This window comes from Cynocephalus volans, chromosome 15 (assembly GCF_027409185.1).
Source record: "Cynocephalus volans isolate mCynVol1 chromosome 15, mCynVol1.pri, whole genome shotgun sequence".
NCBI lineage: Eukaryota > Metazoa > Chordata > Mammalia > Dermoptera > Cynocephalidae > Cynocephalus > Cynocephalus volans.
In genome coordinates, this window is record NC_084474.1 from 96860595 (window position 1) to 96886278 (window position 25684).

General features: G+C 52.0%; 1 protein-coding gene across 2 annotated transcripts in view; it reads right to left on the reverse strand.

Moving 5' to 3' along the window:
• ARHGAP39 (Rho GTPase activating protein 39) overlaps positions 1–11701 on the reverse strand; it is a 74651-nt gene extending 62950 nt beyond the window's left edge. For both annotated transcript variants that reach the window (XM_063079892.1, XM_063079891.1), the window contains exon 1: positions 11622–11701. In XM_063079892.1, the coding sequence (XP_062935962.1) occupies positions 11622–11701 (80 nt within the window). The remainder of the gene's footprint in view (positions 1–11621) is intronic.
• Positions 11702–25684: the final 13983 nt, after the last annotated feature.

Genomic DNA, 25684 nt, shown 5'->3' on the forward strand with positions numbered 1-25684 from the left:
TTCTAGGTGAAGGGGCCTTACGGCAACACATAGGGCACGGTACACCTGTGTCTAGGCCACAATTTCTCCCGGGGAGGAACCCGGGCTCCTCAGAGAAGTGGTTGGTTCTGGGGCTAGGGTGGGAAACACACCCCTGGAGCTGGAAGCTCCCTGTGGTGCCGGAAATTGGGGGGCCCAGAACCCAGAGGAAGGCGTGTCCAGGGACACAGGAACCCCCAGTGCCTGGGGCTGGAACTGGGGACACTGCCAGCAACAGAAGAAACACCCATGAGTCCACAGTGACTGAGCCAAAAACGGAGCAGAAGAGCATCCTGCAGAAGCTCCCACGCCTTTGAGGAGGGCCGCGTGCTCCCCGTCCCTTAGCGTGGGCTGCACAGACTGACTTCCTTCCAAAGAGTGCCGTGGAGAAAGGGAGACGTCTGACCACTCGACCTTGGCTGGGATCAGTATCACATTGACAGGGACGAGTCACTGACGGTGCTGCTCTTGATGTGGGGGATGACAAAAGCATGTCACCTCTGTGGCCTTCCTCCCAAAAACATGCCAACCCCAACTAATTACGAGAACACACCAGACAAAGGCAAACTGAGGGACATTCTACAACACCCCTGACCAGTGTTAAATCCTCAACACTGCCAAGGTCATCGAAAACCAGGAGAGTCTGAAATATTGCCACCATCCAGAGGAGCTTGAGAAGCCACGATGAGCAAATGTCACACAGAACCCTGGGACAGAATGAGGACATTAGGCAAAAACTAAGAAATCTGAATAAAGTGTGGACTTCAGTTAGAAACACACCATGTCAGTCCACTAACTGTAAGACGGCGGCCCACGAACAAAACCGTCGGCAGCCGGGCAGCAGGGGCAGAGGATGACGGAGCTCCACACAGTCTTTGTAAGCTCCCTGGGAATCTCAGACTGCTCTAAGATAACAGGTGTACTCAAAAAAGGCAAGGAGCCTCCATATTTCATGTTAACTTTGCACCCTAGAAACTACAGAATAAGGACAATCCGCCCCGTTTCACAGCAGCCGCTGCTCTGATGCGGTCTGTCCCGGCAGGGTTGGGAGCAGGCTCCCAGCAGGCTGTTCCGCTGGCACTGACAGGGGAAGGTAGCCACAGAGCCTGAGGCCGCCCCAGGGCTCACAGAGCCTAGCACTGCCCATGCCAGGTGCACGATTGTGCCAGACATCCCGACCGCAGATGTAGGGGACGGCCGGGTCCTGGGAAGGCCTGGAGTGCAGGGTAGGGGGGTGGCGCCCACACGCACACTTGCTCACACACGCAGAGCCTGCGCTGTCTACCTCACTGACCTAAAGCTGTGTCCCTCTCTGTGGCCTATGGCACAGATGTCCAGCGCAAACCCCAAGACGTGTCAACACTCCTCTCGGTGTGTACCAACAACTGCATGTGTGTTCGGTCCAGCTCCTACAAGGCAGGGGCTCAGTCCAGGCCCCAAATCCTACAGAAAGAAGCCTCAGGACAGGCAAAGAGACCAGTGCTGGGACAAGGCTGTGAAGAGCCCCCAGGGCTGGCACACACAGGAGCCCCGAAACACAAGGGATGGATGGACACTCCTGCTTCAGGCCTGAGCCCTGCCGCTGACTGTGCCGTCTTCTCTTCTCTCTGCCTGGTGCTGCCCACACCCACTCAGCGTCCATCTTGCATGGCAGCCACTGTCACAAGCCCTGACCCTGAGCGCCAAGTGCTGTACCCTCCGCGCTGCCAACCATAATTTAAGGCCAGCGAGGGCCTCTCTGCCTGGTCATCCTGCAGAACTGGACAGTCGTTTGAGAGACACCAGAGGGCATGAGGACAGAGGAGCTGGGAGAGAGTTTTCCAGTTTTGCAAGAACAGGGTGTGGTGGCAGATGCTATCAGCAGCACCAAAGCATGGCCTCTCCTGTTACTTCATTTAGTGGCCCTCTAGGCCACTCACACTTTCTGCCCACTGGTGACCACAGGGCATTTCTGCAGAAGGCTGGGGGCAGCAGTGGTCCTTACGTGGAGCTCAGTGTGTGCTGTGGGGTCCTCATCACCTCCAGGGAACTCCTTCTCCTGCCCAGCTTCAGTCACCACCGACCTGCCGCCCCAGCACCGAGCAGGAACCCTCTGCTCCTGCTGATTGCGATGTGCGTTGGCAGCCCTTGGGGCCCATCCAGAGGGTGGGGTCACCCGGCCCCTTCCTGGCCCCTTGCCCCTGCTGGCCTGTATGACCCTTCCTGCCACGGCTGTGACACTGTCCAGGACACTCTCCACACTGAAGATGGAGAAAATCTCCAAAACCAAGAACTGGGTCATTTTATTCTGAAAACCCTCTGGTTCTTGATGGCCCTGGAACAGAGCCAACTCTGAGAAGAGCTCTTGACAGCCACCAGGAGGGCTGGGAGTGAGGCCTGAGGCTCAGGTCACCTGCTAGACGTCTGCTCTGCACAGACATCCCCTCCTCCACAGAGACTGGAGCCCCGTGCTCCCAAAAGCACACAGCCCCACAGGGCAGCCACAGTTCTGCCACCACACATGAGAAGGATCTGCTGGGGCTTCAATGAGGACGGGACTACTGACAGAGTGACGGCAGGGACACAGCGTCATGTGAGGACAGATGCCTGCAGGCAGAGACCTCAGGGAAACGTGTCTCGGGGTCTGGAGGACCCAGGGCAGCAAGGCCGCCACCTGCCCTGACTCAGGTGGACAGATCCTCCTGGCTGATCTGTAGGGAGGGGGATGGAGGCTTCCGGAAGGCCAGTGGTGCTGGTGGATGGAGCATGTTGCCGAAGAGAAGCTGACACAGGTGAGAGGAAGGGGAGTGTTCGGGCTGAGCAGCAGGAAGACGTAGGACCATGTGGCGTCTGGTGTCAGAACTCAGGGAGGAGCGAGGCGCCCGTGCCATCGGCACAGCCCCCCTTGCGTGAGGAGCAGCAGCCCCCGTGCTCGAGCCCCGGTGCAGCCTCCCCACGATGGCAGGGCCATCTCTCCTCCCACGGGAGCCCCGCTGCTCTCATGCCCTCTCTGAGCTTACATTAGATTTTACTAGAACAAAGTCAAAACACTGTCAAAATAATTTCTCGGAGCACAGAGAAGCTCAGAAAGCACAGAATCGAATATTCTAAGCACTAAAAGAGGCGATACCAATTGTTATTTTTGTTTAAAATGCTCTTTCAAATGAATGTAACAGGATAATTCTCTCTCAACAGAGAATAGCGCTTTGTTCTCTTTTTAGCGCGCTCCTGTGTGTGCGTGGGCAGGACACCAGCTTTTTAGGACCATTCTGGGCACCTCCTGGGGGCGGTGCTGAATGGAGGCCCCAGGAAACCAGAGGGGCAGAGGATGGTGCAGAGGACACTGATCCTCAGGGAGCCGCTGCCCAGAGTGAGGCACAGGCTGGACACGGCCGCTACTGTGAGGGGCTTCAGAACACAGAGGGCACACCAAGTCCAAGGGGTGGGGTCCCCTGGACTCTGGCCAGAGCTGGACCTCAAGGACAGGGAGGGGGCAGAGCTGGTGCCATGCAGGCACCCAGGGCGGACATGGTGAGGACTGGAGATGTGTTGGGTGCACTGGGTGGCGCCTGGTCCAGCTGAGCACCCGGTCAGTGGGGCTGCACAGGGTGAGGATGCTTAGTCACCAGGTGTGACAGACAAACTGTGCTGAAGGAGGGTGGTGTGCAAAGCAAGGCCAGCAGTTTGGGGACGGCCCCCAGGGGCTTCGCTGCCGGGAGCTGGGACTCGATTCCACAGGCAACAGCAGGTATTGGGGTTTAGCAGCATCTCACTGACACGATCAGAGCTGTGTTTGAGGAAGATTCATTTGGCAACAGTATTTAAAATAAACTGGGAAGGGAAAAATAAGCCATTTGGTGACAAAGGAGGAAGGATGAAAGACTGCAGTGATCCCTGGGCTGAACTGAGGGACACACTGGGGCGTGGTGTGTGCTGACAGCACAGAGGCACTTTCCTGCGGCTCCAGTTTTCTTGCAGACAATGATCTCTTCCAATAAACATTCCCCAAGACAACGTAATGAGTGCAAGTGCATGCCGGGCACTTTGCCAGGTGAGGGCACACCCCCACCCTCCAGGTTCTTACACTGAGGGTGTCGAGACCACTTGATGGGAAAGGACAGTCTCTTCAGCCAGTGGTGCTGGGACAACTGGATGTCCACCTGTAAAAGAATGAAGCTGGGCCCTACCTCACGCCACACACAAAAGTTAATTCAAAACAGATCAAAGACCTAAATGAAAGGGCTAAAATTAAAAACTCCTAGAAGAAAAGATGAGGTAGATCTTCGTGACCTGGGACTGGGCGAGTCTTAGAGGTGACCCCAGAAACACGAGCAACAGAGAAATAACAGAAAACTGGGTCTCATCAAAATTAGCTCACCTGGTTAGAGCACGCTGCTGATAACGCCAAGTTCAAGGGTTCAGATCTCCAAAGCAGCCAAAAAAAGTTGAAACTTTTGTGCTGCAAACAATACCACCAAGAAAGTGAAAATGCAACCACAGAATGGAGGGTGCACGTGCAAACCACCCATCTAACAAGGGACGCCAATCTAGATACATGAAGAACTCTTATAATTCAGTAACAAGAAGATAACACAATAAAAAAAACGGGCAAAGATCCGAGTAGACACTTCTCCAAAGACCCACGAATGGCCGGCACATGACTAGTGCTCAGCGTTGCCAGCCAGCAGGGAAATGCAAACCAAAACCACAGCGAGATGCCCTGGCAAACCCGCTAAAGTGGCTATAATCATAATAATTTTAAAAAGCCATACTAGCGGGCCGAGCCCGTGGCGCACTTGGGAGAGTGCAGCGCTGGGAGCGCGGCAACGCTCCCGCCGCGGGTTCGGATCCTATATGGGAATGGCTGGTGCACTCACTGGCTAAGTGCTGGTCACGAAAAAGACAAAAAAAAAAAAAAAAAAGCCATAGTAGCAAGTGTTGGTGAGAATGCGGGGAAATTTGAATCTTTATACATTGCTGGTGGGAACGTAAAACTGCGTAGCCGCTGTGGAAAACAGTTTAGTGTTCCTCCAAAAAGTTAAGCATGGAGTCACCACACGACTCAGCAATTCTACAACGAAGTATATGCCTGAGAGAACTGAAAACACGTGTTTACCCAGAAACTTGTATATGAATGTTCACAGCAGCAATATCCATAATAGCGAAAAGGTGGAAACAACCCAAATGTCCTCTAACTGGTGCATGGATAAACTGTGGTCCGTCTATCCAAGGGAATAGCACTCAACAATAAAAAGGAACGGAGCTCTGACACATGCTAAACACGGATGAACCTTGAGGGCATTATGTTGTGTGAAAGAGCCACGCACAAGAACACCTATTGTGTGATTCCACTTATTTAAACTGTCCAGAGTAGACAAATTCATCGAGATACAAAGTAGGTTGGTGGTGCCAGGGGCTGGGGCAGGGCAGGGGCCGTGCAGGGTGGGGGCTTCTCGATGGGGTGTGGGCGTGTTCTGGACGTACATAGCAGTGATGGCGTGCAGCTGTGAATGTATTAAAACCCACTGAGCTGTGCAATTTTAAGGGTGAATTTTATGGTATGTGAATTATATCTCCATAATAAAAAAAGGTTCCAGCACATGCAGGGCAGCCGGGTGCGGCTCTTGTCAGGGAAGCCAGAGAGGCACTCTGGGAGGTCGCAAGCCCTGCTGGGCCATCACCATTGTCCACGATGTCCTGGAAGACAGGTGGGGCATCCAGGAAGGCAGGGTGGCACTGTTGGAGTTGGCATAACCCACATGGGCACCACCCAAGGGCTGCCACAGCCGGAGCAGCCAGCTCCCCGCAGACCCTCTTTCCGGCCCCACAGCCTGTAGCACTCCCCACCTCACTTCATTTCCACATCGACTGTCTGTCTCCCTGTCATCTGTTCTCTGAGCCGCCACTGTGCCCCCAGGACAACGCCCTCTTTGTGCAGCTGCTGCTCCTTCTGTTCTTGACCATGAGGCCCCCAGCCCCAGACCGACTGCCTGTGGACACCCCACAGAGAACCCCGAGACTGAGCGGCCAATGCCAAACCCACAGCTCACTCGAGGAGCAGCTGCACAACTGCCTGGAGCACTACATGGAGATGGTGGCCGAGAGCACAGCAACGTAACTAGGAGCGGCAGGGGATGGCGGCCCAGTGCCCATGGCTCCCTGCAGCCTCCCACTCACGCCTGCTGACCACTGTCCTCCCCTCCTCTGGCTGTGAGTCTTGTCCCTGATGACCCTACTCAAGGGAAACTGCTTCGCTCCCTCCTGATAGGGGCGCTGTACCCACCTCTGAATCAAGGCCTGGCACCAAGTGGGTGGATGAATACACGAGTGAATGAGAAAACAGAAACACGACACCCAGGCTGGTCACCACTTACACAGAGGCCGTGAGGGCTGCACCGGGCCCTCTGGAGCCGTGAGCACCCCTGGGAAGTCTTGGGCCTCCCCCACACCCCACCTGGAAAGACAGAATGACCAGGGCTGCCGCGGCCCCACACTCAGCACTGGACCAACCACTGGGTCCAAACCATCCTCCGGACCTGCCGGGTGCCTGTGTCCTATGGAGACGAGCGAGTATGCTCTTGACAGCCAGCCCCACCCATCCTGGCTCTGTCTCTTCCTCCCTGAGGCCCCAGCCCAAGGGATCCCCACCAAACCCTGAGACGTGGGTCTGTCTTCCTGACCCAGCTCAATGCCCACCACACTTCCTTGTGTGCTGTCGTGAAGCCAGCAGGAGGGCAAGGTGCGTGACACCGTGACCTGGCTCTTGATGGCAGAGGCAGGTGGCTACAGGGAGCCAATGAAACTCCCTGTGGCCTTCACCATCACCGATTCATCAAAGCCCCGCAGGAGACAGAGGAGCGACCTGGCCAGACCAACACTCTGAGCACTGAGGGCAGGGGACACTGGAGACTGTAGAAGGGGCACAGACAGACAACTGTCACAGGAGCAAACTGAGCAAGTGCCCCAGCATGTGTCCAACAAGAGATACATAGTCCTGGCAGAGTGAAGGCCTCAGTCGGGCAGAAAACTCACCATCACCATGACCAGAAGTCTCCCCTACTGAGCCTTGCTCTATCTAGCATGCCTCTGGTCAGCATGCCGACAGGACGTCTATTTTGGGTAGCGGGGCAGACTAACCCTATCACTTACACAGCAGAGCATGTGAAGGAAGAGCCAAGACCTTTCCAAAAAGGACACGGCGGGGAGGGAGGTGGGGGACTTGGGAAGCCAGATAACAAGACCCGCCAGGAAGCCAAGGAAGCCATGCGTCCATGCTGGGACTGGTCGCATGGATGAGAGGACAGAGGGACCCCCTTGCCACCCCCCGCAAATCTGCGGTCTTAAGGGGACAGGGACACCATCAACTAGGGAGCAAGAACCCACCCAATGGGGCAGATAGTTGCCATCCATCTAGAACACAAGCTAATTAAATGGGAAAAGCAAAACCTTAAAACTTTTAGAAAAAAATACCTGAAGAGCTTCATGACCTTCATCAGGAAAGGGCTTCTTGATTAGGACACAAAACCACAGAGAAAAGGCAGGAGAGACAGACCTGTGGGGGCTCTCTGCAGCACGGTCTACCTGTAAAGCCTCCTCTGCAGCACGGTCTACCTGTAAGGCCTCCTCTGCAGCACGGTCTACCTGTAAGGCCTCCTCTGCAGCACGGTCTACCTGTAAGGCCTCCTCTGCAGCACGGTCTACCTGTAAGGCCTCCTCTGCAGCACGGTCTACCTGTAAGGCCTCCTCTGCAGCACGGTCTACCTGTAAGGCCTCCTCTGCAGCACGGTCTACCTGTAAGGCCTCCTCTGCAGCACGGTCTACCTGTAAGGCTTCCTCTGCAGCACGGTCTACCTGTAAAGCCTCCTCTGCAGCACGGTCTACCTGTAAGGCCTCCTCTGCAGCACGGTCTACCTGTAAGGCTTCCTCTGCAGCACGGTCTACCTGTAAGGCCTCCTCTGCAGCACGGTCTACCTGTAAGGCCTTCTCTGCAGTACGGTCTACCTGTAAGGCCTTCTCTGCAGCACGATCTACCTGTGGTGGCTCTCTGCACCACCGTCTACCCATGGGGCCTTCTCTGTAGCACAGTCTACCTGTGGGGCCTTCTCTGCAGCACCATGTGTAAGAGGGAAACATGGAAGCCAGCTATGTGGCCATCGGGGGAGGACGAGCACCTGCTGTGTCTTCTGCCTGACACTGACTGCCACGTGATGTTGCGTGAACCACGTGGGAGTGCTCTGGGGAAGGCTCAATATGGCAGGGTTGGACAGGGCAGGTGACAGAGGGCCCATGGAATCAAAAGGCTGGGCAGCAGCAGACCGAGTTCCTTACAGAAACTGAGGACGTTTTGTCTCAGATCAGAGCAAGATGGTCTTTAATACAGGTTGGGTGTCCCTTACCTGAAATGCTTGGGACATGATGCGCGTGATATTTCATATTTTTTCAGATCTTGGAATATTTGCTGAATATATATCAGTGGAGCATCCCTAATCCAAAATCTGAAATCCAAAATGCTCCAGTGAGCATTTCCTTTGAGTGTTATGTTGGTGCTCAGAAACTTTCAGATTTTGGAGCATTTCAGATTTTCGGATTAGGGATGCTCAACCTACAATGGTGCTGGGACAACTGCAGGGCATTTGGAAAACAAAAAAGTCAGATCCACACCTCACACACAAGAATAAACTCCAAGTGGATCTGAGATCTACAGGCAAAAGACAAAACTATGCCAGCACCATAAAAAAATGTGGTACACTCTCCTACTGCCCAGTGAAGATGATAAAAATCCAGACACACTAAAAGAAAAGATGATAAATTTAACTACACAAATTTTTAAAATTTTTACATAGCAAAAAACACCACAAGTAAAAGATTTTGTCTTTTTGGACCCATTCAGTGGAAACATTTGCAATATAAATACAAATAAAGGCTCATATCCCTAATACACAAATTTGAGCATGAAAAGACAAAGAGTACTATAGAAAAACAGGCAAAATGTAAGAACATACAATTCCCCAAGTGAACTGTTATGTAGAGAAGATGCCCCACACCACCACCATCAGAGACCCCCACCCAGCTGTGGTGAGACACCTGCTGTCCGAGGGCACGCCCAGGCCCTATCACCCTCCCTGGGGGAACATGGCAGTTGGTGCAGGGTGCGTGTAGCACTCAGGAGCTGTGGAGGGCATGTGGCAGCAGCAGTGAGAACACCCACCCTCCAACCCAGTAATCCCTCATCTGGAATGTGCCTGAAGATGCACTTCCCGAAACACAATTACACAGCTCTGCTATTCACTGCAGCATTACCTGTAAGTGCAGAATATTAGAAACTACCTGCATGCCCGATACAGGACTGGCTGAATGAACCACTGTACGCACAGTGGAGGCCCAGGAAGCTGCAAACAAGGAGCACTGTATCGGGGGAGCACTGTATCAGAGGTCCAAGAGGCACCGACTTCCAGCGGCGATTGCTGAGTGGAAAAAGGAAACTGCAGAAAGAGCATGTAAAGTATGATAGGTTTCGCGTGACGGTGGAGGACAACAGTAGTGCACACTGACATCTACTTATCCGTACAAACAGGAGCACGGGAGGAAAACTGGAAAGCAAGAAGTTTTCCCACCTGTGCCAGGAAAGGGTGTGGGAGGGCTTGGCCCTTGATGAATACACCTTCAGTACAGTTTTGACTTTTGGAAGCATATTCATGTTTTGTATATTAAAAAAAAAAAAAAAAATCGGCATGAATGGGAAGGGAGAGAAAAAAGCTCACACCGAAACAAACGAACCCAACTGTATTCAACGGATGGACAACCACAATGAAGCAGAAAAAAGAAAGATCTGGTCCAAGTGACTTGTGCACATGGCACTAGTCTGTGCTCCTGACTCAGGGGCAGTGTGTATGGGAATACAAATGAATCCGACTCGACTCTGTGCATTTTTGTAGTGAAATGGGTGAGGCGATTCTGAAACAGTCCCAGATGCACCACTAGATGAGCAAAGCGGTAAATGCATGGCATTCCTGGGAGCCAGGTTCTCAACAACAGAGAAGAGACGCCGTGGACTGGGGGATAGCAAGAAACACCCTACAGGGCTGGACTGCAACGCGGGTATCAGAGTGAATGCAGCATTTCTGAAATGTGTGCACACGTTCAGGTGCGTACGTGCCTGTACGCAGGCATGCCTATGCGTTTGGGTACACGTGTGTACATGGGCACGCGCACATTTACATTTCCTAGTTCTGTCTACTTGAAGGGTTGAGACGCAGACACACCCCAGTAGCAATGAGTACACTGAGAACCCAGGCCTTGTTCCCTACGACCTGCCTTCCCAAAAGGAGCTGCGGCTCCTTGGAATGCAGCTGACACAGGGCTGGGCAGGGCACAGCGGGTGAGTCTGCAGTACCTTGTCATGCCAGAAACATGAAAGCGCTCAGAAGAACAGGGGGACATCAGGACATGGGAGCTGCATGAAGGAATCTCCAAGGTAACTAAGTGCAGGAAGGACACCCGCTGTGCACGTCAAGGAGGGGCACAGGAGTCCTCCTCAGGCAGCGCGGGAGGAGTGCTGGTGCTGGATGCTGGGCAAGACTGGACACTGCAAGGGAGGATGAAGACAGCACAGCCGAGGAACACAGGCCCACGGCACTTACAGGGGCCAGCAGGTCTTAATCACACCACGGAGAGCAGCACTGCCCTCAACACAAGAGGGGCAGGTGGACACGTGCCCGGAGAAGGTCCCAACATCACCTGCAAGGCATCCACTGAGAAATCGTGAGACAAACCCAAACTGAGCAACATTCCGTTTAAAAAAGGGTGACTGTTACCTTGAAAAGCGTCAGCGTCTCAACAGAGAAAGACTGGAAATCTTCCAGATTAAAAAAGGCAAACCTGGCCCAAAGGAGTACTGTCCCAAACGGGGACGGGCTGCGAGGACGGTGGGGACTGAGCGGGTGTGCTGGGCCAGGCGGCAGAGTAGATCAAAGCCACAAGTTGACATCAGATTTACTTGTGGTGACAGGCATCCTGGGCCACGTCACAGACCACCCCGAGGGAACACACACACAGGTGTCAGGGCTCAGGGGCCATGACACACAGGTCCCGCCCTGAAAAGATTCAGAAACAGCAAGTGCACATGAGGGCATCAGCAGGCACTGCTCTTACCACTTTTCTGTAAGTTTGGAATTATTTCCAAATAAAAAGTTAGAAATTAGAAAAATAAAAATAACGAGTGATGGCTACCTGCACCTGTGTGGATCAGTGCCCAGAGAGGCCTCAGGAGCCGGACCCAGCCGCAGGGTGCAGCACGTCCACCCAGGCAGCAAGACCCACCTGAGGGGAAGGCCAGCTTTTGCAGTGAGTGTGGCCGGTGCCGCTGTGCTGAGGGACAGAGGTGGGGGCTGGGCTGAGGACTGGACATCTGAGGGAGAGGGCGGGATTTCCAAATTCACAGACGAGCATCAGTCACTGCCCAAAGCCCTGTGAGAAGCGCGGTGGGGCAGTACACACATGGGACTTGTGAGCCAGCCGCGGTCCACCAAGGCCCTGCACCCACTCTGCCTTCTGGGAAAGGAAGACTCACCCCTCCCTCCCGCCGGGCCCTAGACGCACAGTGGGCATGGACGGCACCTCCTCACCTAGTGCTTGATCCTGAGATCCTGGACTCCTGCACGTCAACATTATGACTCCTGCATTCGTAATCCTGTGTCTGGGACATTGCCGTCTGCTTCCTCAGAGCCGAGGCGAACATACGTCAGGACCATCGGGACACCCCCTCCAGCATCAGATGGGAAGGTGCCACACTGTGAGGAGAAGAAGCATCTGAGCATCAATCTGGAAACGGATTATCACAATAACCATCCCGCCCAGACCCTTCCCCACACCTGGCTGCAGGACGAGGAGCAGACTCCCCATCCTCGAAAGCCCCCTGGGCAGCCAAGCCGCCCCAGAGCACTTTGTGCCCAGATCCTGCATCACTGCAGAGCCCGGCCAGGCACCCTGTGCAGCGGGGAGAACCTGCTCGCCACCTGGATCCAGCCCACACCAGACACGATACAGCCTTCAATGCTCCCCCTCCACTTGGGGCTAGGGCAGGCGCATGCAGAGCCTGGAGGGACCACAGGACTTGAGGACCACAAGGGTGCTGGGAAGACAAGGGACCTGCTCCACTCTCACTCGTGGCCTGACACCCTAGACTCATGTCCTCAGTTGTAAACATGGAACACACGCATCCAGCGGTCACAGGATGATATGTGCAAAGTACATGGCATGGCCCCTGATCAGGGCAGTGTTCAAGAATAATCCTTGTGCACACAGGTCCCCCGACCTATGATGAGGAAAGCACAGGCTTTTCAAGAACAGTGTTGCGTTACTTAAACAATTGCAAATAGATCTACCATACGACCCAGCCATCCCACTGCTGGGAATATACCCAGACGAATGGAAATCATCAAGTCGAAGGTATACCTGTTCCCCAATGTTCATCGCAGCACTCTTTACAATAGCCAAGAGTTGGAACCAGCCCAAATGCCCATCATCAGACGAGTGGATACGGAAAATGTGGTACATCTACACAATGGAATACTACTCAGCTATAAAAACGAATGAAATACTGCCATTTGCAACAACATGGATGGACCTTGAGAGAGTTATATTAAGTGAAACAAGTCAGGCACAGAAAGAGAAATACCACATGTTCTCACTTATTGGTGGGAGCTAAAAATTAATATATAAATTCACACACACACACACACACACACACACAAACCGGGGGGGGGGGGAAGAAGATATAACAACCACAATTATTTGAAGTTGATACAACAAGCAAACAGAAAGGACATTGTTGGGGGGGAGGGGGGGAGGGAGAAGGGAGGGAGGTTTTGGTGATGGGGAGCAATAATCAGCTACAATGTATATCGACAAAATAAAATTAAAAAAAAAAAAAAAAAAGAACAGTGTTGCATTGACCAGATACATGTATGGGAAAAAAAAGAACCCTGACCTACCTCATCCGATATGTAAAATTTAATTTTAAATAAGTAGTAGATCTAAATGTTAAAAGTAAAGCACATGCTTTTAGAAAAAGTGTAGGAGAAAATCTTTGTGGCCTTACAGTAAGTAAATATCTTAATCGGACACAAAAAACAGTACACAAAAGAAAAGTTAGTAAATTGGACTACAATAAAATTAAGAACAGCTGATTATCAAGAAACTATTGAGAGTAAGAAGCCAAGTTCAGAGTGGGAAATACAGCTTGCTATATAGAATATGCACTATATATATATATATATATATATATATATATATATATAGTGTGTGTGTGTGTGGTATATAATCTGAATAAAGACCATATCTAGGTCATAAAAATAATTGTACAAATAAATAAGAAAAGGCAGATAATCCAGTAGAAAAATGGACAAAAGATTTGAACACACACTTTACAAAAGAGCATATCTAAATGCTATTAAACACACAGAAATGCACTTAACATCATCGTCAAAAGGGAAATGCTAATTAAAAGCGTAACGTGATACTAGCACACCCGATAGAACGGACACAATACAGAAGACAGAATCTATCCAGCGCTGGCCAGGCGGAGGCATGACAGGAATGCCCATGTGCTGCTTGTGGGTCTCAGGGCTTATCCCACTCCAGACCTCGGCTTGGCTGAACACACACGCCCCACCATGACCCGCCAGCAGCAGCCACACAGGCTCACCGAGACCTGCCTCCCACACACCTCGTAGCTTTGTTCGTAACAGCCAACAGTGGGAACCGCCAGATGCTCACCCACAGAACACAGGCCCTCAGCGTGCACTGCAGCGAGCAGGCCCACAGCACCACGTGCTTCATGCAGGTGAACCTGACAGCTGCTATGAAATGGACAAAGTCCTTGGAAGGCAAAAACCATTACAGCTCACTTAAGAAGAAGTTTTAAAAACCCGCTTAGCTCTGTATCTATTAAGTAAATTCAATTTGTAATTAAAACTACATGGGCAGACGGCATCACTGGTGAATTCTACCAAACATTTAAGGAAGAAATAACAACAATTCTACATAAACTCTTCCAGAAAACTGAGAGGAGGAAATACTTCTCAACTTGCTTTATTATGCCATTGTTACCCTGACACCAAAACCAAAGACATCACAAAAGGAGAAAAGCACAGACCAATCTCCCACATGGACACAGATGCAAAACTTCTTAAAATTTTTAGCAAATCAAATCCAAGAACAAATAAACTCCTTGTATTAGTCAGTTTTTGTTGCTTATCACAAAGTACAGTGAACTGGGTAATGTATAAAGAAAATGAAATCTATTGCTTACATTTTCTGAGGCTGGGAAGTCCAAAGTCCATCTGGTGGTGGCAACAGTGACCCAGGGGTCTCACATTACAAGATGGTGGGAGCAGAGAGAGCAGAGAGAGAGAAAGACAGACTCTCCTCTTCTTTTAAAGCCCTCAGGACCACACCCCTGACCACCATTATTAATCTATTCACTCCTGCACGGTCCTACAATCCAATCACCTGTGTAAGGCTCCACCTTTCATTTACCATAATAGGATCTCCCACCCTCTTAACAGTCACAGTGGGGGCTAAATTTCTAATACATAAAACTTGGGGGACACAATTCAATTCACTACATTCCACCCCTGGCCCCCCCAAACTCATGTCCTTGTCACATGCATATATACCCATTCCATCTCCAAAGTCTTAACTTGTTTCAACTCAAAAGTCCAAAGTTCAAAGTCCCATCTGTGAAATTCAAAACAAGTTGTCTACTTCCAAGATGCAATGGTGGGACAAACATAGGGTACACACTCCCATTCCAAAAGGGAGAAATAGGCCAAAATAAGGGGGTAACAGGTCCCAAACAAGTCCAAAACCCAGCAGAGCAGGCTTTAAATCTCAAAGCTGGTGAATCAGGTACCTTGACTCCATGTTCGACCTCCTCTGCATGCTGGTGTGGAGCTTGGGTCCCCAAGTCCTCGGGCAGCTCTGCTCCTATGGCTTTCCTGGTTGCAGGCCACACTTCAGCTCTCCCAGGCTGGGGTTCCATTCTGGTAGCTCCACAGGTCTGGGGTCTCCATGGCAGTTCTGCTTTCACGGCTCTACTAGGCATGATGCTGATGGGGTTTCTCTGCTGCAACTCTGAACCCCATGTTTCCACTGGGCATTGCTCGAGTGAAGACTGTCCGCAGTGACTCTGCCCCTGCGACAGATCTCTTCCTTGGTCCCCAGACTTTACCATACGTCCTTTGAAATCTAGGTGGAGGCTCCCAAGCCTTCAAAGCTCTGGCATTCTGGGAGCCTGCAGACCTAATACAACGTGGACACTGCCACGGTTTCTGGCTTGTATTTCCCAAAGCTGTGGGTCCAGCTACACCTGGGGCCAATCTAGCCACAACTGGAGCAGCCAAAGAAGCTGGGGTGCTGGCGCTAGGAGCAGCTTTCCAAGGTGACCTTGAGCTGTGAGCCTGTGGAGGGTGCCTCGGGCCTGTTCCCCAAGACCATTCTGTCTCCCTAGGCTTTTGGGCCTGAAATGGCAGGGTTGGCCCAAGAGGCTTCTGCAATGCCTTCAGGGCCCTTTCCCCCTTCTCTTGATAATCCCTTTCTTTTGTACTAATCTCAGCACCACTGCATGCTCTCTGCTTCTCTACCACATGGCCAGGCTGCAAATTTTCCAAATCTTTATGCTCTGCTTCCCTTTTAAATTCTGGCTTTACATTGTGCCTTTGCCACCATAACTCAGAGTAGGCTGTTACATGTAGCCATGCAGTTTCCTTAATGCTTTGCTGCTTAGAAATTTCTTCCGCCAGATACTCTGGTTCACAACTCCTAAGTTCCAACTTCCACAAAGTCCTAGGGCATGGACTGAATGCAGCAAAATTCTTTGCCAGTTCACAGCAAGGGTGATCTGTGCCCTGGTTTCCAATAAACTCCTTCTTATTTCTGTCTGAGACCTCCTTGGAATGATCTTTATGGTCCATATTTCTATCAGCATTCTGCTCACCACCATTTAACCAGTCTCTAAAACGTTTCAGATCTTCCCTGGTTTTCTTGTCTTCTGTACTTTCACCAGCATCTGGGCTTTTTCTAGCCTGTTCCTCCAAATTCCTCCAGCCTCTCCTCAACACCCAGTTCCAAAGCCACTTCCACATTTCCAAGTTGTCTGTTATAAGCAACACCCCACTTCTCTGGTACCAATTTTCTGTATAAATCTGTTTATGTTGCTTATAACAAAATACTTGAAACTGGGTGATTTATAAAGAAAAACGAAATTTATTGCTTACAGTTTCTGAGGCTAGGAAGTCCAAAGTCCATCTGGTGGTGGTGACAGTGACCCAGGGGTCTTACATTGCAAGATGGTGGAAGCAGAGAGAGCAGAGAGAGAGGCAGACTCTCTTCTCCTTTTAAAACCCTCAGAACCACGCCCCTGACCACCATTATTAACCCATTCACTCCTGCACGGTCCTACGATCCAATCACCTCTTCATGGCTCCGCCTTTCAATTACCGTAATAGGGTTTCTCACCCTCTTAACAGTCACAGTGGGGGCTAAGTTTCTAATACATAAAACCTGGGGGACACAATTCAAGCTTCAATGAGTTTTGGGGGAACATAATTCAATCCACTACACTCCTTAACCCAGCTGGAATCTATTTTGGTATGATGGATAACTAAGGACTTAAAATAATTGTTCTAGACTACTTACCAAATTATTCCAAGTACATGACATTCCCGAAAAGACAAAACTATACTGACAGTGGAAAGATCATGGTTGCCAGTGACTGGGGAGGTCTGAAAAGGTGGAACAAGGAGCTACTTAGGCTGGTCAAACCGTTCCATACGATACTGTAATTGTGGATTCTCAACACTGCGTTTCTCAAAAAGTGTGGAACTTTACAACACAAAGAATGAACCTTCATGTACACAAATCTAAAAGGAAATCGTTTAGGAGGTCAAGGCATTTCAGGATGGAATGAAGAACGTAACGAAACAATCTATCTGTGCTGAAAATGTACCAAACCACCTCACTTAAGGGGTGGGAGAAAAAAGTGTTGGCCTGAGGAGCTTTGCAAATGAGTGGAGTTCAAACAACTATGGCAAAAGAAACCGCGCATGAGCACTGTCCTCTGGCTAATGAAGCTGTTCACCACAGGCGAGTGGGTGTGCTCTTCTGAGGCCACTGTGTGTGCATCCTGGAACTGAGCAGGTAAACACATGAATGGCAGGTGGTGGGAGGTAGGTTTCTTACAGCTGGAGGGGAAGGTGAGCAGAGGGAGTGGTCCAAATGGTCATGACATCAGAAGGGAGACATCAGAATGGACTCGTGCGTAGCACATCATCAGTACGGATGGCTACAGGCAGAAATACTCCTAGACATGCACCCACACATAGGTTAGTACACACACACTGATTTCTTTGCTCGGTCAGCTGAGATGGTCTGGAAGCAACAGCAGTCCATAGGAGCAAACTCACCCAGGGCCCAGATCTTGGTTCGAACCATCCTACAACAAAAGAAACCGGCAGTCCTTGGAAATGGCTGAACCGACAAGGGCAGGAAATATACAAGATGAACCTGGAGCATCTCCCAGAGGCAGAAAGGAAGAGCTAAACAAAAACAAAAATCCCACAATGATGGGGTTATGTTAAAGGGACAGAGCAGCCAACCGGAAAAGCTCCCGATGTCCAAAGCCAGAGCAGTTTGAGCAACAAAATAAGTCACACTGGATTATAACCTAAGACACAGAACAAATACCTGTCAATCCATACTGACATAAACAAGTGACTGAATAAATAGGTAAATAAAGTGGAGAAGAGACAGATCTCCCCTGCAAAAAGACAGCACACCCTTCCGTGTGGCTGTGCACAGAGACTTGCCGCCCAAGGACCCCCCCAGCAAGTGCTCGTGGTTGGCCTCATGTAGATGATATGGACCTTTGACACGATGTGATGGAGACAGCCCTTCGCCTGTGGCTTTCTTCCACAAAGCCTGTAACTCTAGCCTAAGGAGGAAGACATCAGATAAACCCCACATGAGGGACATTCAAACCCTAATCTGACTGCTACTCCACACACACCTACATGTTTTAAATGTTGTTCCTCATTACTTTTTGTTTCTACAATTACAAATGGGATTTTTTAGTTGCATTTTGTTTTTTCCCAACATGAAAGTTATTGACTTTTATATGTTTGTCATCTGGCTACACATTATTTTTATGGCAACCATACTGTCGTATACCTGGAAAATTTCCCAACATTTATACCTGTTATTTCTCTTTAGCCTGGCCTTCCCTTCCCTTCACACAGCTCACTTGAGACACTCATCTACAAATGTGCATGTTTGGGGGACGAGGGCAGCAGCTCTGCTTCCATCTCACATTGTGACAGTCTCAGAGGACCACACTCTCTGCCACATCACAGCCATGCAGCCCTTCAGCCCCAGAGCCAGAGCGTGTGGCAGCACGCTGGGCCCCAGGTGACGTTCTGCCCAGGCTCGAGAGCTGTGCTGGCAGTGCCGCGGCTTAGCACAAGCTCTTGGACAACCCTCTTCTCACCCCCTCAGAACTTTGCGGCTCTGCTCTGCTACCTCTGGGACCGACTGTCAGTGGCTGGAGTGAGACGAGCTGGGTTTGCACAAGGGACCAGCTGCGTGCTGCACATTGCACCCCAGCCTTCCAGAAGCATGACACCACTCTGGGTGTGCAAGCACCCACCGGCCTCCACCCCCAGGGTGCGGCTGCTGCCTTGTCCCCTTCCATCTGAGTGCTGTTTCTTCTCTGCGACTCAACGGGAACTGGCCGTAGACGTGATCTCCTTGTAGGTCCTCACACTCTGGCACCTTCTCCCTAGCAAGTTTTATCTTTCTCTACACAGCACACACCTTTCAAGCAGCCTGCCCTCCAGGCGACCACTTCTTTCTCTACAGTACCCATCCCCTTTCCTGTCGCTGCTAATGGGGGTCTCTTGTCTGAAGTGGGCTTGTCTCCTTTACTCAGCTCTGCCAGCTCACTTTATCTCCTGCTATCTTATCTTTGAGCTCTTCTCTCCCTCTTTGTGTAGTATTTTGAATTTTGTATTTTTAGAATGCACAGAAGGTTCCACCTAGCATCTCCTCTCTTCCGGGTCAGTTCTTCTTCCAGGCATCTTCTCGGTCAGCTGTGTAGTGGCACTCTCTCCCTTTATCTCCCCTTCCTTTAGTGCCTACATAAGGGCTCCACATGGCCTCCTGATAGCAGCTCCTCTGTAAGTAAGCAAAGGACAGGACTGGGTGAGGGCAGCCTCAGGTCAGGTGTCATTCCCAATGCTCCATCGCGAAATTTTCTTATAGGCTCAGCTCTGGAAGTTTCTGATATTAGCACGTTTGGTTGCAAATGACAAAAATCCAACTCAAACTAGACAGGGATGTGGAGCCTCCCCCAGCAGGGCTGTCTGGATTCAGCTGCACACAAGTGCAGGGATTGGCCCAGGAAGCCCGCAGAAGCTCTCATCTCACGGCTCGGCTCTGCACAGCCTGCACTTTCCGGCAGGTTCTCTTGAGTGCCATCGGCAGCTTAAGACTCAAGATCCACCACACAATAGCACCCCAGCCACCACCATGACTTTTCTCCACTAGTGGTTCCAGCAAGAAAGCCTCATGAAGGCTTCTGAGCAACCACTGTGGGCTCTGTCCCTAGCCTGGTGCTGTTAAGGTATGTGTGGAGGCTTGGAGAGGGGGTCCACATGGACTGTGAGGCTCCATTTTACCAGGGAAAGGGGACGGGTGGCAGAAGTCTCCTCTCAGGGTCAGCCAATCCTCAGCTGGACATTCCAGAGATTTAAGACTGTGCCAGAAAGGGCCCAATCTTTACAGCTGGTGGTCACTTCCTTCCTGGGGTGGCTCACAGGAAGCCGAGTGCCAGGAGGAGAGACCTCCACGTGGCCCAGCCCACAGGTGCCAGAGCTAAGGTTCTGCCCGAGGCCAGCTCCACTGCGGCTTGTGACTCCCTTCTCTTCCTTCCCATTCTGCCCCTTCAGAGTCTGGATGTTGTAGAAAGTAAGGGTGCAGCACCTCTGCCTTCCGCCTTCTGCTCCCGCCCCCACAGACACACATCGGACACCCAGCTGCACCCGAGCCAGTCAGTGGTGTCCCTAAAAAGCCACTCTCGTTGAGCAAAAGACCAGCCCTGCTCAGCGCTGAGATGGCTCCCACTGCTCTCCCCACCGGGCTGGCATCCTGCTCTGGCTGTGGCCGCTGCTCAGATTCACTGCAGACTGAGTCTTGCTCCCGGTTTCTCATCCCTTCTGTTCACTTCAGTGACATCCAGGGAGGGAAGGAGCATAAATGAGTCTTTACTCAGCCGTCGCTTCCAGAAGCCCAAGTCCCATCCTCAACGCTGTTTTTCAGTGTTTTCCAAGTTCTGGACAATGAGCTCAGTCTCACGCTGAAAGCGCAACTGAGCAGCAGACACAATGCCCCATTCTCCCAGCCCAGCGCCAGGCGAGCGTTTCCGGCGCTGGCTTCTCCTCCACAGCTTCTGTTGCTGTCGCCGGCTCCTCCCCCTCCAAGGCCTCCCTGCCGTGTTTACATCTGTGCTCCAACCCGTCAGCAAGTCATGGACAACCCCACAGGTCGGGATCAGCTCTTCCAAGTCGGGCGACGTCATGTGGATGGGGAGTGCTGTTTGGAGCCCCTTTGCTACAATGTAGCAAGAATTTCTTGCTGGAGTGCTGCTGCTCAAACACTTCAAAGTTGCTCTCTGGATGCAGCTCTGGTGTCCTACACATGGCCTGTGTGTGCAACAAGGTCCCAAGACGCAGGCAGGACACATGGGCCCGCATGGCTGTGTGGCCCCTTCCTGGCTCACAGGTGCCTTTGGTGGGAACGCTGAGGCCTGGCCTGCAAGCTGCAGCAGGCCCCAGCAAAAGGTGCTGGCTGTTCATGGACCCTGAACAAGCGTGGCAGCAGCACCCTGGCTTTGAGAGGGAAATGAGAGAAGAGTTGAGGAAGGCTCTGCAAATGCAGGAAACAGCAGCTTGGCACTGCCTGGACCTGATCCTCCTCAGTGCTGCCTCACCCACAATGCACGTGTCCTGGGACAGCCCCCCAGGCTGAGCCTCCCACACTGGCCTGGGGGGTGGGGAAGACACTGGGCCCTCTTCTCCCAGTCTGACTCTGGAAGAGGGGACTGTGCCTCGATAAACTGCTTGCCCCAGGCAGTCCTTGGGCAGCAGGACAGTCCAGTGCGAGGGCATGGGGCTTAGTGAGGAAGGTCCTACAAAGCAACAAGAGCACCAGGGTATTTTCCTTATTGCTTAAATTTGTTTGTAAGATGATTGTTTAAAAATCTACTAAGTAAGAATAATGTCCTCTGTTCATTGCTGTTTCCCCAGTGCCCAGACATTTGCTCAGTGAATCAACAAACACTATTTTAAAATGAAATAACTGGCTGACGTCCTAATGGAAATCTTCTTGGATGAAGGTAATGGTTTAAGAGTCTGACGCCTAGTGTGTTAAAGGGTCTCTTCTCTGCATCCACGAGAGCGTGGCAGGGCACAGCCCATGAACATCAGCAGAGCAGGCAGAGACCCAGGACACTCCACCTCCCGGCCGGGCCACTCCAACCACAACCTTTAAGTTGAGACCCCCCCACTCAGGAGAAAACGGAGGAAAGTAAAAGCTCCTGAAAGCGTGGTGAGAAACAGAAAATCAAATAGGCAGGAGCAGGTCAAAGCTGGCGACGCCCCACTGCCGGCACCTACTGCCGGCACCTTCTCCCGCACACACGGGCCCGCCTCCGCCCGCCTCCAGTGTCCCTTCCCGTGCAGTCTCATGCTCTGCTTCTGTCCTCTGCACTGACTTCTGAATTCTACTTTGAGTACAATGGAATGTTTTAATTTTACTGGCAGTCATTGCAACATTCCTCAAAATATCCTCAAACCGTGTGTTTATCCCACTCTCAGTTGTTCCTAAGAAACTTCTCAGCTGCCTGTGTGGGGGACGAAGCCCCGGGCAGTGTGGAGCTCAGGGCACAGCCCCCACCCGACTTCTCTCTGTGGGGCATCCGTGTCACAAACGGCTCAGTGTGGGGCTCTGCTGCTGCCATTCCCCTGCCCCCTCTCTTCTGCTCAGTAATTTCACGTGGGCCTTTAGAGAGAATCTACTTCACGGTTTATTGACGTGGACTTTCAGCTTTTTGCCTGTTTCTGTGGGTAATGAACGGGTGGTGGGAAAGGAAGCCGCTGGCTGGAGCTGTACCGCTGACCTCCTGGAAGTGCCTGTGGACTGTGTCTTGATGGCTTCCTTGAAGGGACTCGGTACCTGTGACAGTCACCAAGGGTAGCCTCGGCATATGCAGGAAGACACGGCAGCCATGCAGGACTTGTCTTCAGCATAAGCTGAGCCTCCCGGGCCTGGCCTTGAGCACAGCTGCACAGCCCGTCCCCCATCGACACAGACCAAGGACCAGCCCCTGCCACCTCCCCTCACCTCTGCTGACGGCTGCCCCCTGCTCAGCTGGGATGAGGAGATGCTCTGAAGAGGTCAGGGCCCCAGGCGACACTCCCGCTCACCGGGAGGCAGCGGCCCCAGAACCTGGTGTCTTGCTTCCCGTGTGGAGGAAACAGGAGCTCGGTGTCTCCTCGAGGTGCCCAGGCCCGCCACATGCTACGCCTGGAGGTCTCACCCCCCGGCACCGGGCTCCCACCACACCCACCCGGGAAAGAGCGACTATGTCTCATCCCTCCCTGCTGCCCAGCTTCTGAAAGAGCACCTGGCACACAGGAAGGGGCAATAAACAGGTACCTGTAATCCACTCAACGAGACAGCAGCTGCCCCATGCCGAGCACCCACCATGTCCTACACACCACGTCAGGGCAACCATGGCCTTTCTCGTGGACAGTTACCACGCATGGGTCCCCTCTCCCGGTCCTTCCCACAGCCCCAAGAGGCAGGTCCTGTTTAGTCCCCAACCTACAGATGAGCAAAGAGCCCAGCCCATGTCCTCCACAACCACGCAAAGGTGAGGACTCGGAGACCAGGGCCACCACTTGATGCCCGAGGGCTCCCCACCGCCCCCATCCCCCAGGCGGCCACTCCTGCTCCCATCATCCCACAGTGCAGAAAGTTCCAGTCATGAGTGGGCGAGAAGATTCTTAATTCCAACTTCCTACGCAGTATTCTGGAACAGAGGATGCTTTGTGCCAGCTCCAGACAGGGTCTGTTTGGAGAACAAGCCCCGGGAAACAACAATCGGCTCCAGTGCCGGCAACACCCTCACCATACCAGGTGTCCAGGCCTTCCACTGAGCAGCCTAGCTCACCAAACTCGGGCATTTCCCAGCCCTTCTCCCAGGGCTGATGGACCACGTGTGAATGTGCATGAGGGTGCATGAGCATATGTGGGTATATTTACATATATGAGCATGTGTGCATGTGTGAGTATATGTGAGTACGTGTGCATGTGAGCACTGGGCATGTGTGAGTGTGTGAGCATGTGCATGTGTGTATGCTGGTGTGTGCATGTGTGAGCATGTGCATATGTAAGCGCATGAGCATGTGTGAACACATGAGTGTGCACACAAATACACGGGACCTGCATGGAGGAGCCCCACTACCTGACAAGTTGTGCATCTCTCACAGGAGTGACGGCCTTAGACCTGCTTCCGGTGCAGGCTGCCCTCTCCAACCACTGACACCCTGGGCTGCTCTGGCACCACCTGCATAGGTCACAACCTCTCCAGAACTGATTTCCACGTCTGGGAACAGAAGATACTGGATTTAATGGTAACTGTAAGGACAGGAAAGGGGGCCGAGATAAGGACCACTGGGAATTCCTGCAGTCACATCCACTAAGGTGGCCACAGGGGCAGGGGTGGACTGGGAAGGAAAAGGCCCAGGCCTTCCTTGCTCTCCAGGGGATAAAATGGGAAACTGAGCAGCACCCTGAAAATGCCAGAGACAGGAGCTCCAAGGAGGATCCAACTGGCCCTGGTGCCATCACGGCCTGCTTTGGACAGGCTCTTGTCACAGGAGGGGCTGGCTCATTCCCAGAACCTCGTCTGGCCGGCCCATCCTCTGATGCAGTCCTGGCTCCCATCACAGTGTGGCTCCCGGCCACCTGCCTGCAGCCACCTGCATCACTGGCACCAACATAACAAACCCCATGCAGCCCTCCCTGCCTTTGGATTGGGCCGTGCAGAGCTGGTCAGGGCACCCTCTCTGAAGCTGTCCAAAGGGGCAGCCAGCAATCCAGCAACAGGGCCACATCTGCCTGGAGGTTTCCTAATCTTTCTGTGCATTCTAGAACAGAAAACCCCAATCTCCCAAACCATATTCAAAGATCTTTGAATTGTTTGGAGAAGAGCACAAATAGTGATTATTTTTAGATTTTGATAAATGAATTTTGCATGTTAAAATATCAGGGCAACCACTATGGAAGCCAAGAGTATAAATTCCAATGTAGTAGAGGAGAATAAAGAAACAAAAAAATAATCAGTTCAAAAGAAGACAAGAAAGGAAGAAAAGTGACCTGTCCGCAAATGATGGGACAGAGTACAAGTCAGTCAGCAGAAATGAATCTAAATATAATAATTACAATACATGTAAACGGGCCAATGGCTTAGTTAAGACAAAGACTCTCAGACAAGATCTTTAAAGATCCGGATGCTTTTATAACAGACACATCTAAAACATAAGGATGTGAAATTCTGAAAGTCAAGAACAGAAAGGGTAAAGCTGGTACAGCCCCATCAGGGCTGGCAGAGGGCACTGTAGAGACAGGTATCCACGACACAGACCGTGAGCTGACCCCAGGCCTGGCGCAGAGCCTCAGAGTGCAGAGGCAAATGAACAGAGGTAGGAGAATGGGATGCCAGCTTCTGTGATGGCAGAGGGGACAAAAGGACCAACCAGGCTCTATCGTGGGCGTGCAGAACGCTGCACCCAGGAAGCAGAAAACACTGCTTCTTTCAACCATCCATGGAAAATTTCTGAAAGTGACCACATACCAGGGCATAAAGAAAGTTCTCAGCAAATGTCAAAGGACTGGCACCGCCCAGCCACTCTGCCCAAGTGCGCCGCTCAGAGTCTGGGGCAAAAGGGTAACAGGGCAAGTGAGCAGACAGAACGGACAAGTGCCCCAGTAAAGGGACTGACAGCGAGCGGCAGGACCTGTGCCCGAGTCAGCCATTGGCCGCCATGAAACAGTGAGCCAAACACACAAGGAAGAAAGGAGACGACAGTGCTCAGAAAGCCAGTGGCAGCAGCCACAGGGGACGTGAGGTTGCTGTGGGCATCCCAGCTAGGAGATAACACCACACTGACAGGTACCGGGAGACCCAAAGAGCAGACGGAACAACCTTGTGCCACAGATGGGCCAAGACCTTTCAACAGGCCCTGCCCCCCATCCGGCCACACAGAGCTCCAAAGGGAAGCAAAGGGAAGCGGCCTTCCACGCATTCCTAACAAACCAGGGAGCACAGAGTCGCCACAGACACCGAAGCAGTGTGCACCTGCTCACCACCCTCGAGTGACTCAGTGACAGCAACCGTCACAAGATTACCCTGCACTGCAAGTATACAACGTACTTTTGGGTTTGGACAAAAGAACAAATCATGACATAAGCAATCTTCTCTATATAAAATAGTGATCACCCCGATAATTAACTTTACGTGAATAGAGGGGAGAGACAAGGAGGTACAGGACCCACAACTCACTGGCCT